The sequence below is a fragment of the Diadema setosum genome, chromosome 19 (assembly GCF_964275005.1).
Source record: "Diadema setosum chromosome 19, eeDiaSeto1, whole genome shotgun sequence".
NCBI classification, from domain to species: Eukaryota; Metazoa; Echinodermata; class Echinoidea; order Diadematoida; family Diadematidae; genus Diadema; species Diadema setosum.
The window spans coordinates 11004267-11019052 of record NC_092703.1 but is presented as its reverse complement, the minus strand read 5'-3'; the positions used below and the strand labels follow the sequence as shown (position 1 = coordinate 11019052).

The 14786-nt window shown below is 39.9% G+C and overlaps 1 protein-coding gene across 1 annotated transcript in view; it reads left to right on the top strand.

The window, feature by feature from the left end:
- Positions 1–8946, top strand: part of LOC140242559 (glutathionyl-hydroquinone reductase YqjG-like) — a 134043-nt gene extending 125097 nt beyond the window's left edge. Inside the window, exons 7-8 of the mRNA XM_072322301.1 lie at positions 6314–6430; positions 7197–8946. Coding sequence (XP_072178402.1) covers positions 6314–6430; positions 7197–7295 — 216 coding nt within the window. The 3' untranslated portion in view covers positions 7296–8946. The remainder of the gene's footprint in view (positions 1–6313; positions 6431–7196) is intronic.
- The last annotated feature ends 5840 nt before the right edge of the window (positions 8947–14786 follow it).

Sequence of the window (14786 nt, the reverse complement as noted above, 5' to 3'; positions counted from 1 at the left end):
ATTGCATTATTTTGCATTAAATGTAAAACCAACTTTTTGTATTGATATTGCCAAATTCCAGGCTTGCTGTCAATAAAAGTTACGTTCAGACGGTGATCCTTAACTTCGAGGAAAAGTTCGTAGTCAAGAACGGGGCGCCAAGTGTCTCATGGTCTCTTTCGTTACGAAATGGCATGACTGTTAATAAGGATTACATGAATAATCATATTTCAGATTATTATCTAAGTGAATCTAAAAATCAACATGTCTGCTGGTACCAATGACATTTATCTGCTCATGCGCAAAGTGGGACTCCGAACTGGCTTACAAACGACGCATGGTCCAGAATTGTATACTGTTCATCCGAAGGTCCAAAGGCGCGGGAATGAGGAGGGAGTAAGATTACACCCAAAAACAAGATCATCCCGTGTGTACCTCGAAATGAGTAGCCATGTTGTTACACTGTGAAATACAATGGAACATAGTGCCTGTACCCTTATAAGAACTTATTAAATTGAAGCGGAATCGTTTCAAATGGGAACTTGGGAGATTTCTACTTAAAATCTGCTCAATTTTTCAAAAAAAAATGCTATATAAATATGATTGAAATCTATCTAAATATGAAAAGAATCCATGCAAAATTTGATAACTTTGCGAATAGAAACCTTGTAAGTCCCCATCTGAAATGATTCCTATTCAAAATTTACTGTGGTGGTTTGTCTTTAGAGTGCAGGTTTACATAACTCTGCAGGACAGGCTAAGTCTCGTTTTCAAGGTTGCTCTGACCGGAAAACGCAGATTCGCTTCCTAAATGAAGCGAAGTGACATTTAGCGATTGTTTGAACTCTCTGGTATGACAAGGTGAAGAGACAATTCTGCCAAAAATTTGGCATGTAGACACTACTAATAATATCGTCCACAGGTGCAATTTCAAGCATGAGGCTTTCGGGATTTGTAAAGATATCACCCGCAAAAAGGTACACATGCACGTATTTTGTTGGTTTGGTTTGGTTTGTTTTATTTCTACATTCAAACAAATACAAATTCACACTCAAATTCCAAGTATACAAACGATGGCAAAATCAATAATGAAAAAATTGCAACAATATCACACAATCAAGTAGAAAAAAAATACAAGTATATACAAAATATGTTAATAAAAGAAGAAGTGTATTATAGTAGATATTTTTCCAGTAAATGAGAGTGATAATTGAATACAAGAGACCGCCAAGTAGTTGTGAGCGGTTAGGCTAGAAATAGATGGGACCTCATAAGTTAAAAAATGTATGAAGCCATACTAATGACCATGCCAGTTGGCAAAGTTGTTGATGTGGTGGCGGTAGTGATGTTGTGTTCTTTGTTTTGGTTTTGGTTGTGGTTCTTCTTTGTGTGTGTGTGTGTGTGTGTGGGGGGGGGGGGGTAACAATTTAAGGACCCCTGGACATCTGAGCCCAATATTTGATGGGGGCCTGTGCGTCTTTTGTGTTGCACATGAATTATCAAGAAGGAAACATTTAAAATCCCTTGACGAACGCAAACGTACGACATGTCGTGTTCATATCGAGTTTCTTCTAAATTGCGAAATCCTAATGAAACGCCTTGGATGAAGCTGTCGATGTGTATATAATCATATACCTGGGTATACTCGTGGGACACCCCGAGAGGACTGCGAGGGGAGCGCCCTCTCGCTGTTACGGTAGGCGTGATGTCGGATGCCTCGAAATAATTCATGGAGTCGCCAGAGAACGCCGCCTCGAACCATCAAAAGCGGGCCTCTTACGTGATGCAATCAAAGATGCACAGGTTATGAGCGATGATGATCAGCGCTATAACATCCATCATTTTTTTTTTCTTCTTCTCCGAAACCAATTTCCGCTCACCTCCCACCCACCTTTCATAAATCCTGGACCAGCGTGTTCCCAGGTCTCGCCTTGATGATGTCGACCAGCGCCCGCATGTGAGCAAGCAGCATTTTGGACCGACGATGCCTGAAATGAGAATAAAAGAAACTTGAAGTGTGAAATCATGCATGCGTCATTTGAAGCCCTCGCGTATTGCCGAAAGTTTGGACAAGGGGGCTCGCACCATCCCAGAGCTCGGATGAATTTTGCAAAGGGAGAAAGTCGCCTCATGAACTAATATTTAGTTTTCCCGCTCTTGCCTCATTCATGATTGCATCTGGAAAGAGATAACGTTGTGAGACAGATGATGGGTAGCCAAGGGAAGTCATTAAGAGTAGCAGCTTTGTCAGTATTGTAAACCGTCTTCCAGGCCCTTCTATCAATTAATACTGTGCTGACTTGAAGAGATAGGATGCAAGAAAATATATCATGCACATGTTACATGATCACTGCGGCTTAACCCATTGAGGATTAGCTGATTTTGCTCCGGTCGGGCATAGTGAACATGCAGCGCGCTAAGCGATTGAGCCACATTGCTCTCCCGTTGCTGTAACACACATTTCCCTGCCCGAGTATTCTCCGGACTAGTCGTCAACCAGTCAACTACATGTGTATAGTGGACGCGCTGACAATGGAGGCGAAGAGACCATTCCCAGCTTTTATCAATTCACCACGTGGATCTCTATTTCAGTTCAATCAACTCTTTACCCCCTCTTCTTCATAATGATAATGGTATGCTGTTGTTTACGTAGGGTGTATCCTCTTTAGTACTATCACAGAGGACCACAACTTATCATTATTAAGTATCAGCGATCCCGCATGGACAGGTACCTGTCTATACTCCTGGCTCAAGGGGATCAACTCAAAACTCACATTTTTCACCGGACTTTCAATTGCTAACTGTCTTGGAGGAGTCTGCGCCTTTGAATGTTTCTATGACAGATATATGGCGCCATACAAATTCTGTGGATCATCATCATCATGAGCCTGTAAGAGGAGGGGGTGGGGTAGAAGTGGTGGGAGATGTACACGCCGTCTTAAAAGGATTCGAACCGGTAATTACTTGTTTCAGAGTCTGTAGGCACTACATGTCATACAGTACCTTCAGTCGTATCCACCTAGTTCAAAGAGGAACCCCTATATAGCTGTGCTTGCACGTGGTTCAGTGGATGGGACCGAGAACTCTCAGTCTTAAGGTTCCTGGTTCGATTCCTCTGCATGGCACCAGCGGATGTGCCCTTTGCTGGCAAGGCACTGACTTTGTATCCTCTTTGCCTTGTCCTTAGATAGGAGAGGTCGGTACAGTTGTTCAGGTGCTTCCTGCATAATGAAGACCGTGTGAAAATGATTCAAACATGGTATATACAATTACACTCTTTCAATTGTAAATGATATGCCATACAGAGATTAAATCAAATCAAATCAAATCAAATCAAATCAAATCAAATCAAATTCAGTCATATCCAATCCAGTACAATCCAATCCAAACTCTACTTTCATTATCTAAACAGAATATACAAAGAAATGCTTGAAATTCGACATATATTTTGAACAACGCACAGGAAGTAACAACAGTAGTATGTTCAAGTCTATGACCAAAAGATGATAATATGACCATGTAATAAATGATCATGTATTATGATCATATGATAAATGATTCATTTAGACCAAGAGGAAATCCGTCGGAACTTTTCCTTTGTCTATGTTGTCATTCTGAGTACGAATCAGGCTTTTTTTCGAATTGGTGTGCAGGGCTCCACACTAAGTTTTATTTTTGGTGGTCCAAAGGCAAACATTCGACCTTTTTTGATGGCCTGATCAGCCATTCTGAAATTTTGGTGGCCCGACGTGCGTTTTTGGTGGCCCCGGGCCACCGGGCCACAATAAGTGTCGAGCCCTGGGTATGGGATACTTCATTGGTGCTGACCAATCACAGCCTATCCGGTTAAGTATGGAGGCAGCATGGCCTATTAACATCCCTTGGGGTTATACGGCGAGGAGCGGGCGGGGCGATGAGCCGAATGGCATCATTATGAAGATGTACGTCTGGTTGTCTGCGAGTCTGTTTTGTCTTTTTATTTATCTATTTGTCTTTTCTCTTACCCTCCCTCTCTCTCTCTCTCTCCCTCTCTCTCTCTCCCTCTCTCTCTCTCTCTCTTCTCTCCCTGGTGATGCGAACATGAATAATGAAATGTCTTAATGTCATTGTTTTGTTTTTCTTCAGTTTTCCAAGTAACATGCGAATAAATGATTCACTTCGTTACTCAGGATCCCCCCTGCGTGTGATTTTCGGTAAATTATGTGGGGAGGCCGTGACGGGCTGTTGAATTGTCTGGTGAATAAGTTGACGCACGATTGGGAAAGAAGAGAGGGAGAGGGAGAGGGAGAGATTACAGAGGGAGGGATAGAGAAATTAACGGAGTAATATAATAGAAAGAGAGCTAAAACCTGTTTATCTCCAGATTATGATGTGCTCCCATATATAGTCTTAACGGCGCTGTGCTGCATACGCAGGGACAACATCATATTTTGGATGTGCTGTAGCTACAGTGGATATAGAACCATGGAGCTACTAATTTAGTAGCTCCATGATAGAACCAAGCCGGGCTCTAAAATGTTGGGGTCATGGATTCGAATCCCAATGTCAGCGGCGAAGGTCCGCCGCCGGGCAAGGCAGACTATCTTCACTGTATCGTGGGTCTCCCCAGAATCTTTGCAGTAATGAGTGTCATATATAAGAGTATACATGAAAAATTTTCACAATCTTTTACATGTTTTGCTTATTCCGTAATGTGTCCGAGAAAACCTAGCTGTGTATAAGTAAAATCATTCCCACATCATGTACATATTGTTGTTGTTGTTGTTGTTGTTGTTGTTAATTAGTTTTATTTATTTATATTTGGGGTGGATTTCTTTTTTTCTGTAAAGTGCATTGCCACGGGTCAGCAAATTTCTTCAGGTATATCATCAAACTGGACGCAGAAAAAAAAAGAAGCATAATGAAGAATAGATTTTGTTTCGTTATTTTATTGCTCGCGTGCGCCCAAATATTTTATGAAAAATGATGTACATGGGTATTTCGTGATTCGGTGGAATTGGATACCCTCAGTGATAAAGACTCCGATTGAAGTCCCGCGGCAGCCGTGGCAGTGCCCCCAGGCAAGGCACATTATCTCCATTGCCGATATAATCTTTCGGGAGGAATCTAAAGCCATTTGTGGATGTGGCGTGCCTGTTCGCACGTAAGAAATTTATTAATTAATCATTCCTCTATAGACGGCAACGCGAAATGAAAATATGTCGCCGTTGATTGTGTATTTACCGCCGTCGGTTGCGTATTCGAAAACGGTCTGGAGCTCACCATGGGGTGCTGTTCATGGTTTTTAACCATTGCGTCCCACTTCCGTGGACCGCACACGTGATACCTCGTCTGGATCACAATAGTGTGTACGACTACATTCTATAAGCGAGTAAATCTCATACTAACATGAATTTGGAGTATCTTATTTCAAACGATCTGAATACAAGTTCGATGCCGCTCATTGTGTAAGCAGAAGACCTCTTCCTCCCCTCCCCCTCCCCCCCCCCCCCCCAAAAAAAAGAGATAAATAGAAAGTTGTTAAAATCTCCCCACAGCACTGAGGTATTGTTTCGATTGAAAGGAGCCAGAAGTGTGAAAATATATATTTTAAAAGCTTGGAATTCTTGGAACTGTTGCTCATGTATAATCACACGCTTTTCTTGATGACGTGAAGCTCCATCACCAAATTAAGTTTTGAACCTCTGGGGTGCTGTCAACAGCGATCTCTCTGCCAGGAGTGGCCATTACTATTCGATCAAAAGTACTAGTAAGGGTGAAATGTATGAGAAATGCCGAGTGTACGATACTGCATCATTGCTCCTTTCCTTGATTAGATCTGGCGACACTTTTCTCTCAAGGTTTTGGACATGTCTCTTGTACATCCGTGGCGGAGACAGTATGACCAGTTCATTCAACAACATCGTGAATTATTGAGGAGCGAATGAGCAAGATGTCGCACCACTAAGGAACCAAGGTTTATCGATCCAACTGAACTTTTTGCATAAACCTTCACATCAAGCAAATCAGGAAGCAGACGAGAGCGTTAACTCTGAATTACCGCCTACCTAACCACACATGAGATTTTTTTTTCTTTTTTATCGAGCTGGTGTGAAAAGCTGGATGTCAGTTTCTTGATGATGTCAAAATCTGTAATGTATAAAGTATAACTGGCATAATAGCGTTTTCCTTTTATTCTACCTTCCAGGTTGTATTGTGTAATTCTTTATGGGAATGGTAGAGACATCGGTATTTGATAGCCATGTTTTGTTCTGTTGTTTCTGTGACTCGTTGATACCCATAACAAAATTATGATATCACTATCTTTTTGGTGTCACTGCATTTATCTATACAGTGCAACAAGAAGCGGATAGTTGACTACCCCAACCTGTGGGGGTTCACCAGAGACATCTACCAGACTCCGGGCGTCAAGGAAACGGTCGACCAGGAGCACATCCAGAAGCACTACCAGGTGAGTTTTGTTGCGGGGAAAGGGATACGAGGCGTGGTGGGCTAGGGCAGATGAAGTCCTTGTAGTTTGGCAGCGTCTGGACCCGTCAAATTCATAGCGACTATGTTTCTTGTGGTTTGGTGCTGTATCAATTTCATATGATTTTTCTGTTATCCTTTTTTAGTGTTTTATACCAAGGGAGAGTAGACTTAATGAAAGGTCTAAATGCAAAAACCGATAAACGCCATTTTCATTTTTTTTTTTTAATGTAAGGTCATCGTCAATTTGAGGAAAAAAAATCTTTGCAATGGTACTACACTATTTACATAACAAGAAATATTTTGAAAATATCAAAATGATCACATATTTTAATCTTTTTTTTGTTTGTTTTTCAGAAGAACAAAACTTAATCGTCTCAAATTGATAAAAACTGACGTAATAGTAATATTGTAAAATTAAACACTTCAAATTCGTTTTTATCTTGAACCCTATGTTGATAACGACTGATGAAGTAGATATAGGGATGCAATGTAATTAGATAAAAGAAGTACCAGAAAAAAATAGGAAGAGGAAGAGAAAATAATTAAGAAATGTAAACAAAGGAGAAGAAGAAGAAAGATGAAGGAAAAACAGAATGAGAATGATGAAGAAAATGATACCTACATCCTGTAGAGAAGCAGGTTAATACGAACATGCATGACTCACATTTAGACACGAGTTCAAAATGAACGCGTATTTGACTTGTGTTACTTTTACCTTTTTTTTCATGAATTCTTTGCCATGCCAGTTAAGCCACACGTCCATCAACCCGTTAAGCATCGTCGCCATCGGTCCCGACCTCGACTTCGACGCTCCCCACGGCAGGGACACCCAATTCCAGAAGTGAACGTGGAGTTTGCGCAATTAGCCCACCAACAACAGACCACCGACAATCACCCCTCAACCCGCCACTCACGCACATAATTATATGCAAATAAACAAACAAAGCAAATCTCGCCCATGCTTTCAAGAATATTATGCAAGATTCTTAGTTTTGTATTCTCCGAGTTCATACGAGAAGATGAAAATCCCCAACAATTTTTGTTACTGCGTTTCTAAACTGTAGACCATCAAATGTTGCCGTGACAATAATGCTTAAATGCAGATGAATTGCACTCCTAACTCAATATAGTTTACCCCATATCTATGTAAATTAGTGAAATACGATACTATAATAGTCTTTCAGTGTTTTCGTTTGTTGTTGTTTGATTAGCTTTAATGTAGAGTGATGGGTGTATCATGATTTTCTGGCTTAGCAGCATACAGTTCTATATCCGAGACCGTAAGTGTGTATAGCAGAAACAACGATCATTCATATCAATGTTGATTTACACAGGTTAAAAGATTGAGATACTTTGAGTTTTGTTACTTTTGTTTTCTTCCTGTTAGTTTATCTCTTCATGGTTATCTCCTATTCGCGTACAGCAGAGTCAGGGCAGAATGAGAGACGTGCCTTCATTGTCCAACTAGAATAACGTGTTCTTCTCTCTTTTTATGACTTATTTAAAATTATGTAATACTGGATGATGACTCGGTTATCTTCATTGTTGCACAATAATTATTACATCGTGAAAATCAATTGTTACAATTCATTCTATTCGTAAATCGAAATTTCAGTCGCATTTCAATTTCTGCTTTTGTATGGTTATCTCCTTTTCTTTCCAAGTCTCGTGATGAAGTGAACGTTTTATGCTACATTTAACTCTCTTGACTCGATGTTACGCTAAAATCTCTTTATCTAACGAAAATCATCTTGATTACGTTATTACACCCGTAGAGATACGCTTTTGTTGAGGATAATTTGTTGGTGTTGGTATTATTTTGTATGATGTAGTGTATACAAGTGTGCCAGTGTGGTTAGCATTCTTTGATATTAGTATTCATCTTCGAATGGAAATATATCTTGTGTGTAGAAGACTGTCCATGATATACTCATCTGATCATGCTTTATATTGTGTAATGATTTATGAAAGGCTGAATATGATAACATGTTAAATATGCCTTCTTCGTGATGATAGTAATATGTTGTCCTGAAATTCTGAAGTGCATGTGTAGGCCTATGTCAGATATTAGGTAGCTTTGTATGTGTAATTGTAATGTGGTCGAAACGAAGACCATCATATTGCTCGGGTAGTCTGTTTTAACAAGCATATTCATTCATGCTACTTTTTTTTTTTTTACATTTTACTATTAGTACGCACAAAGTTGTCGAGTAGTCATAATCATAGTCTATTTTGTTTCAATAGATTTGCACTTGGGTGTTGCGCAACACGGCGTTGTAAATGTTTATGTACTACAAGTATCCGATGCATTGTTTTCAAAACGGCATGAAACTATGCAATACTTTTTTTTTTCTTCTGTCTGTATGTCAGGATATACACCAAATGTAGGTTTGTGACGGGATTCTCAGGTTTAACTCAAATATCGTAGATACATGGTTGTATTTCATTATATAGTGATGACAGTTTTGTTTGAAGAATAAACCTTGAATTCACGTAGAGGATAGCAGCTGCATACGTGTTGTATAATGCGTGTATTATATGCATGATATAAATGTAATAACACATAATGATGTGTATGTGTGTGTGTGTGTATTCTTTATCAGCTACATTTCTTTTTGTTTTGTTTTTGCCAATATTATTATAGTCGATTGAGTCATGCAATTTTCTCTTTATTGAAAAAGACATTAATCATTTCAGTCAAAAGATTTAACCAAGACTATAGTCTAAAAAAAATCCGTGTCAGAACTGACCCGGAACCGGGTCGTTGGGGTCACGGTCAAAAATGACTTGGAATTTGGTCATGAAGACCCGGAACGGGGTCACCCTGGGGTCATATCTGACCCCATTCCTTGTCATTTCTGATCCGGAACGGGGTGTGACCCCAACAGACCCTTTCCGGGTCAGTTCTGACCCGGATGTTTTAAAAGTGTAGGTGTATCTAATACCGGAACTATAATAAAAGAGAAATAAACTCAGAAGTTTTATTTATAAACGAGCTCTTGCAAACATGCAGGTGTACAATGGCCAGAACCACACAGGGATCATCATCATAGAAGACATTAATACATGTACATACCAAAGAGACACGCTTCTCCGGCCACGATTTTAGTAACTCGCGATAGCACGGTATACATGTATCATACCGTGTTTATGGCCTGACTTATTTTGTTAGGATTGACGAAAATTTGTGTTAAACTAAGACAAAATAGCCCGGCAAAATGGGCAGCTTAGCAAACATCAAACTAACTAACACATAAATGCACGCCGTACCTAAGAATATTCAACATAATACCAAGTATACATACAAACAGACAAAAATAAAAGGAAGAAGCCATAGATTAGTCAAGAGTCAACATTTTGCCAGAAGGTTTATTTCGTCGCCTTTGACATGTAGGCCTAATACAGTAACAGTAACATGCATGGCCATGGGGAGTCCATGCTCGCGGTATTACACGTTGCTTCTGTTATGTCTCCGTCACACTTTATTTCAGTATATACAATCAAGTAATCATGAAATGCAAATTATAGGTATGGAAACAAAGCATGATCTCGCAAATAAAACAAAACAAAACATCAAAAGCAAGACAGCACACACACACACACACACACACACACACACACACACACACACCGAAAAACAAAACAAAACAAAACAAAACAAGCTGTAATGTATTATGAAAACACTGTGAACTTCATAACTGGCCGTGGCGTGATAACGTATGTGAAAGCTCATTATAAGCCAAATTCTGGCTGCTCTGGTTAATCGTCAAATCAGGAAAAACATTAATTGCATTTTAGTCGTCTGAACAAGAATACGTTATTGTTGAGATAAGGTGCTAAGGCACTTAAGGTAATCTGGAATCTTTTAAACTTGCATGGTATCTTATCAAAATGGCAGATTACATTATTTAATTCTTGCGAGAGTGATGTCATAACAGAGATTTTGCAGTGTTTGCTTTGTTGTTGTTTGTGTGTGTGTGTGTGTGTATGTGTGTGTGTGTGTGTGCGTGTTTCCTGGAGTTTTTCCAAGACTGTGCAATTGGAATGCAGAACGAAGGAGAGTCGCAGGCAAAGCGCTTCAAGGTCAAGGGCATAGGGTATAGTAACTGTCTGTATACCGTTACTAGTATACTTTGCTGGATTCCCAGGCACCCCGAACCTGCCAGATCACAAGATAGAGAGACGAATCGGTCAGTATTCACTGATACCCCGACTGATACACTACTGCTGACGAAGTTCTGAACGTAGAGGCCCTGGGTTTCCTGTCTGGAGCACAATGTTAAATTGATATTTATTGTCGTTGCAAGGAGCTCCAGAACAATGGAAATGTTATCATACCATAAATAGTTTTGACTGTAGCAGCTCTCATGATCCGCTTGCAATATTGTATTGTAATACACGTATGAGATAGGCCTAAACCGTGCTTTACAGAAACGTCGTCCAGGGCACTGTTTCAAAAAACGCTTCGCAACAGGAGCAACCTCTGACAATTGCGGTAACCACAGCAACAGCTCGGTAACAGCGCTATAGAGCCATGAGCAATCAAGTCGATGCCTGGATAACCTACAAAGTGTAATGAATTATGGCAAGTGGCAAATGATCGCACATCGGATGTTTATGAAACGCGGCCAAGAACGAAAAGTCTGCTGTAATTTGTTTTCACTTCCGACTCGTTCCGAGTCTTCAAAAACGTGGTCATGGGGTGACGCGCATGTAGGTCTACGTGGAAATGAACGTGTCGAGTTCTCAACTCGTCTTGATGTTACACATAATACATCCTGGGTTGGATCCTTTCTGCTATATAGGTGCCAACAGGAAGTTTTTGATTTTCTCACGGCGTCTTCTCGGATAGAAGTGCAATTTACCGCCCTGCTCACGGATGCTTACTGACAGAATCTTGGACGACTCGCTTCTTCACAAAATACGGGGGTCTAATACTTTTACCGGCAAATAATCAACCATTTTGTGCCTAAATGATTATTCTAATCATTTTTTTTTTTAATCGTACCAAGCCTGTCAAACAAAACATATCGCGAATCCCTGTAAATCTGGAACTTATTATAATAAAAATACTATAGCCCCTACGATTTTCGGATTTGTAATCATTTTCCTTTTCTTTTCCTGTAAAATATATTCCGAGATTCAGTAACAAGAACAACTGACGAACAGGTAATAAATGGTAGCCTATATAGTTATATGAAACCAGTCTTACGTGAGCTGGTACACCTGATGTGAAGGTCCACATTGATAGTGGGATATTGAATACAAAGCTTGTTTCAGCTGACTTTGCTATATTGATAACATCACAAACACGACAAAGGCAAAGTTTCTGCGAAGTGATACAAAAATTCCATCAGATAAGATTCCTGATTTTTTTTTTAATGTGAAGAATCACATCAGTAAAAAATATTAATCATCGCGTCAGATCAGTTGAATTCACTGTGAACATACGAGAGGAATTAGATTATAAGGGAACTCCAAGAACTTCTAAACTGCATTTGAGCTGGAAGTCCTCACCCTTATATCATTACACCCAAATTGCAATTTCTTAGAATAAAAGTAAAACAAACTGATCTGTTCTGATGCCGAACACGGAAGACATTAAATCTCTCGAGCATTGCACAAAAGTTTTTGCTGTTGTTGCGTTTTCTACTTGTCACTGTCAAAAAGATGCAGCGTTGTGTGAATAATCATGGAAGTTTTTTCAACTATTCAAATCGTGTCGATTGAGGGCGCCCTTGCTGTAATTGCAATCGCAATGTTTCAAACTTCTGACATCCTCTATTTCTCTTGCATTCTTTTCACGCAATCACGAGGGTCAGTAAAAGATCAATAATGCATAATGAAGTCTTTGAAAAGTATAGCTATTATATACTGCGACCCTCACCCTGCTCATTCAGTCTACGTTTTCTTGATGATATGAAAAGCAAACAAACAAAATCAGGGAAAATCCCCTGAGTGGAGAATAACACGTGCATGGCAGCTATTTCATGTTTTGATGATCTGACGAGATAGTACATGTTGGCACGATTAACGCATGGGATTTCAAGATAATGACGTGTTCCACTGGGTGGTGGTGATTAGATTATGTTTCTTGGCACAATTCTTCCTAGTTAGAAAACTTGAACTTCAAAATTCACTCTAACATTATCGGTAGCGAAGGACGTATGAACATGTGTAGCGTCGCTGCAAAGTATGAGATTTTGTGCAGGGAGTGGGTGCCAGGGCAGGGCGGGGAAAAAGAAGGGAGGGCATGGATCCAGGTTGTATGGACATAAAGATACATGACAGACATGATATATTCCTTAAAGGGTTGGGTTCATACGACGTTGCGAAAAAAAAAAAAAGAAGGAATGTTCATCCATAGGGGAATGGGGTTATTCCTCCCCAAACCAGCACAGTGCTATAGTATAAGTACGTCATTAACAGGGCCGGCATAAGGGGGGGGGGGGGGGGGGGGGGGGATCTCGCCCCCCCCCCCCCCCCATTTTTTTTTTTTTCACAATGGGCATGCATAAGAATACGAAGGGTGTAACTTTTTTTTCTTGCTTGTTAGCTGATGAAACCTGGAAGTGGCACCAATAACTGCCGCCCCCTCCCCCCTTCCTTTTTGAAAATGTGGTGTCATCAGCCGTGTTGAAGCGTAATTAAGCATCGGCATCCCCTGGTATTTTGTCTGAGTCTCGTATAATTGCCAATCCGTTCACCGTATTATCGTCTGATAGGTCTACATCTAAAGACCCGAAACAATATAGGCCTACAAATTTACTTTATGTGCTCTGCATCTTTAATTCTAGTGACGAAGGGGAATACACCGATCACATCATCGTATAAATTCCAGATTATCATCCCTATTCGTATACCCGCCTGGATGATAATAATCTGAAAGGAGAACAAAACGATCTTTGGGAGTGTTTGCACTAAAAAAACGTCGTTGTACAATGTATTGTCATGGTGAGTTCAATTTTCTTAGTGAAATTGTTACGACGATTGAATGTGTTTTCTATGTTCATCATAATGTGATACAACTGAGCAAACTTCACATGCGCAGATTTTGTTGTTGTTGTTGTTGTTGTTGTTTATGTTTTGATGATCTAGCGAGATAGTGCATATACTGTTCTTTATGTTCATGCTAACATTAGGTTTTGGTGGATGATGGACGTCTCAGAAAAAGAGAACTTCAGAACTAAGAGTTCCGAGGTTCTCTTTGTGAGGATGATGACTGCTTGTCCCCCACCCCCTCTTTTTTTTCCCCCGCCACTTTTGCCAAGTTTACTCATGATTGATGGTGCCCTTGTGTGGAAACAATTTTGTCGATGTAACACATGAACCAGCTTCCATGCGACAAACAGTAATGGGTATGAGAGTGGTAGCATACAGCTGTTTTGACACGTGACAGTTATTTGGTGTTTTTTGTTTTGTTTTGTTTTTAACAGCAACCAGCCGCCGATATTATAGAGTAACTATATAGCAGTCTGTTTCCTGCATGGGGAGGGATATGTCGATATCATGTTTTAGACAATTTGGTTAACATCTCATCCGAAAAAAACAAAAACAACAATACAACAGCAGCAGCAACAACAACAGCAACAACAGAAAGGAAGACAAATACCCCTGCTCATCATAGAGTGTGTATCTTTGGCAAAACCCCGGTTGTGAACGGGGCAACATGCACGATGTCTCCAAAAAGGGCATTGCCGAGACAGTATGATTGCGAAAACTTTTATGTTGAGACATAAACAACTCTTGTCCCCCAAGTTTTCCAGTTCTATTTCCCATGGCAAGTCCCCCTTACTTCCTTTCAAACACGTACTGATGAACTACAAGACTAAGTTTTCTTCTGATCACCATAATTGATATTGATTAGCTTCTTTCCTTTTTGTCAGAGATTGAAATGCGAAGGTTTCAGTATAAAATGTTCTGAACTAAGATTTCAATGCCAGTGTGGATGTAGTAATTATGCTCACTACGACTGCACTGCAGTTCGTCCGTGTAATCTCTAATGATTTATTAAAGGACAAGTTCATCTTCATATACGTGTGGAATGAGTGAATGCAGCAATATTGTTAGAACACATTAGTGAAAGTTTGGGGAAAATCAGATAATCCATTCACAAGTTATGAATTTTTAAAGTGTCTGCGCAGTCACTGCTGAATGAGAAGACTACTTAAGTGTATGATGTCACATGCGTACAATGATACAAGGAAAACATAAAGAGAATTTCACAATTTTTTATTTTTTGAAAAATGCACATTTCTTTGACTTGTTTCTGACGTATTGTTTGTTTGTTTTGTTTGTTCATTTTCCATCTGACAAGATGGCTGGATAGCCCATAT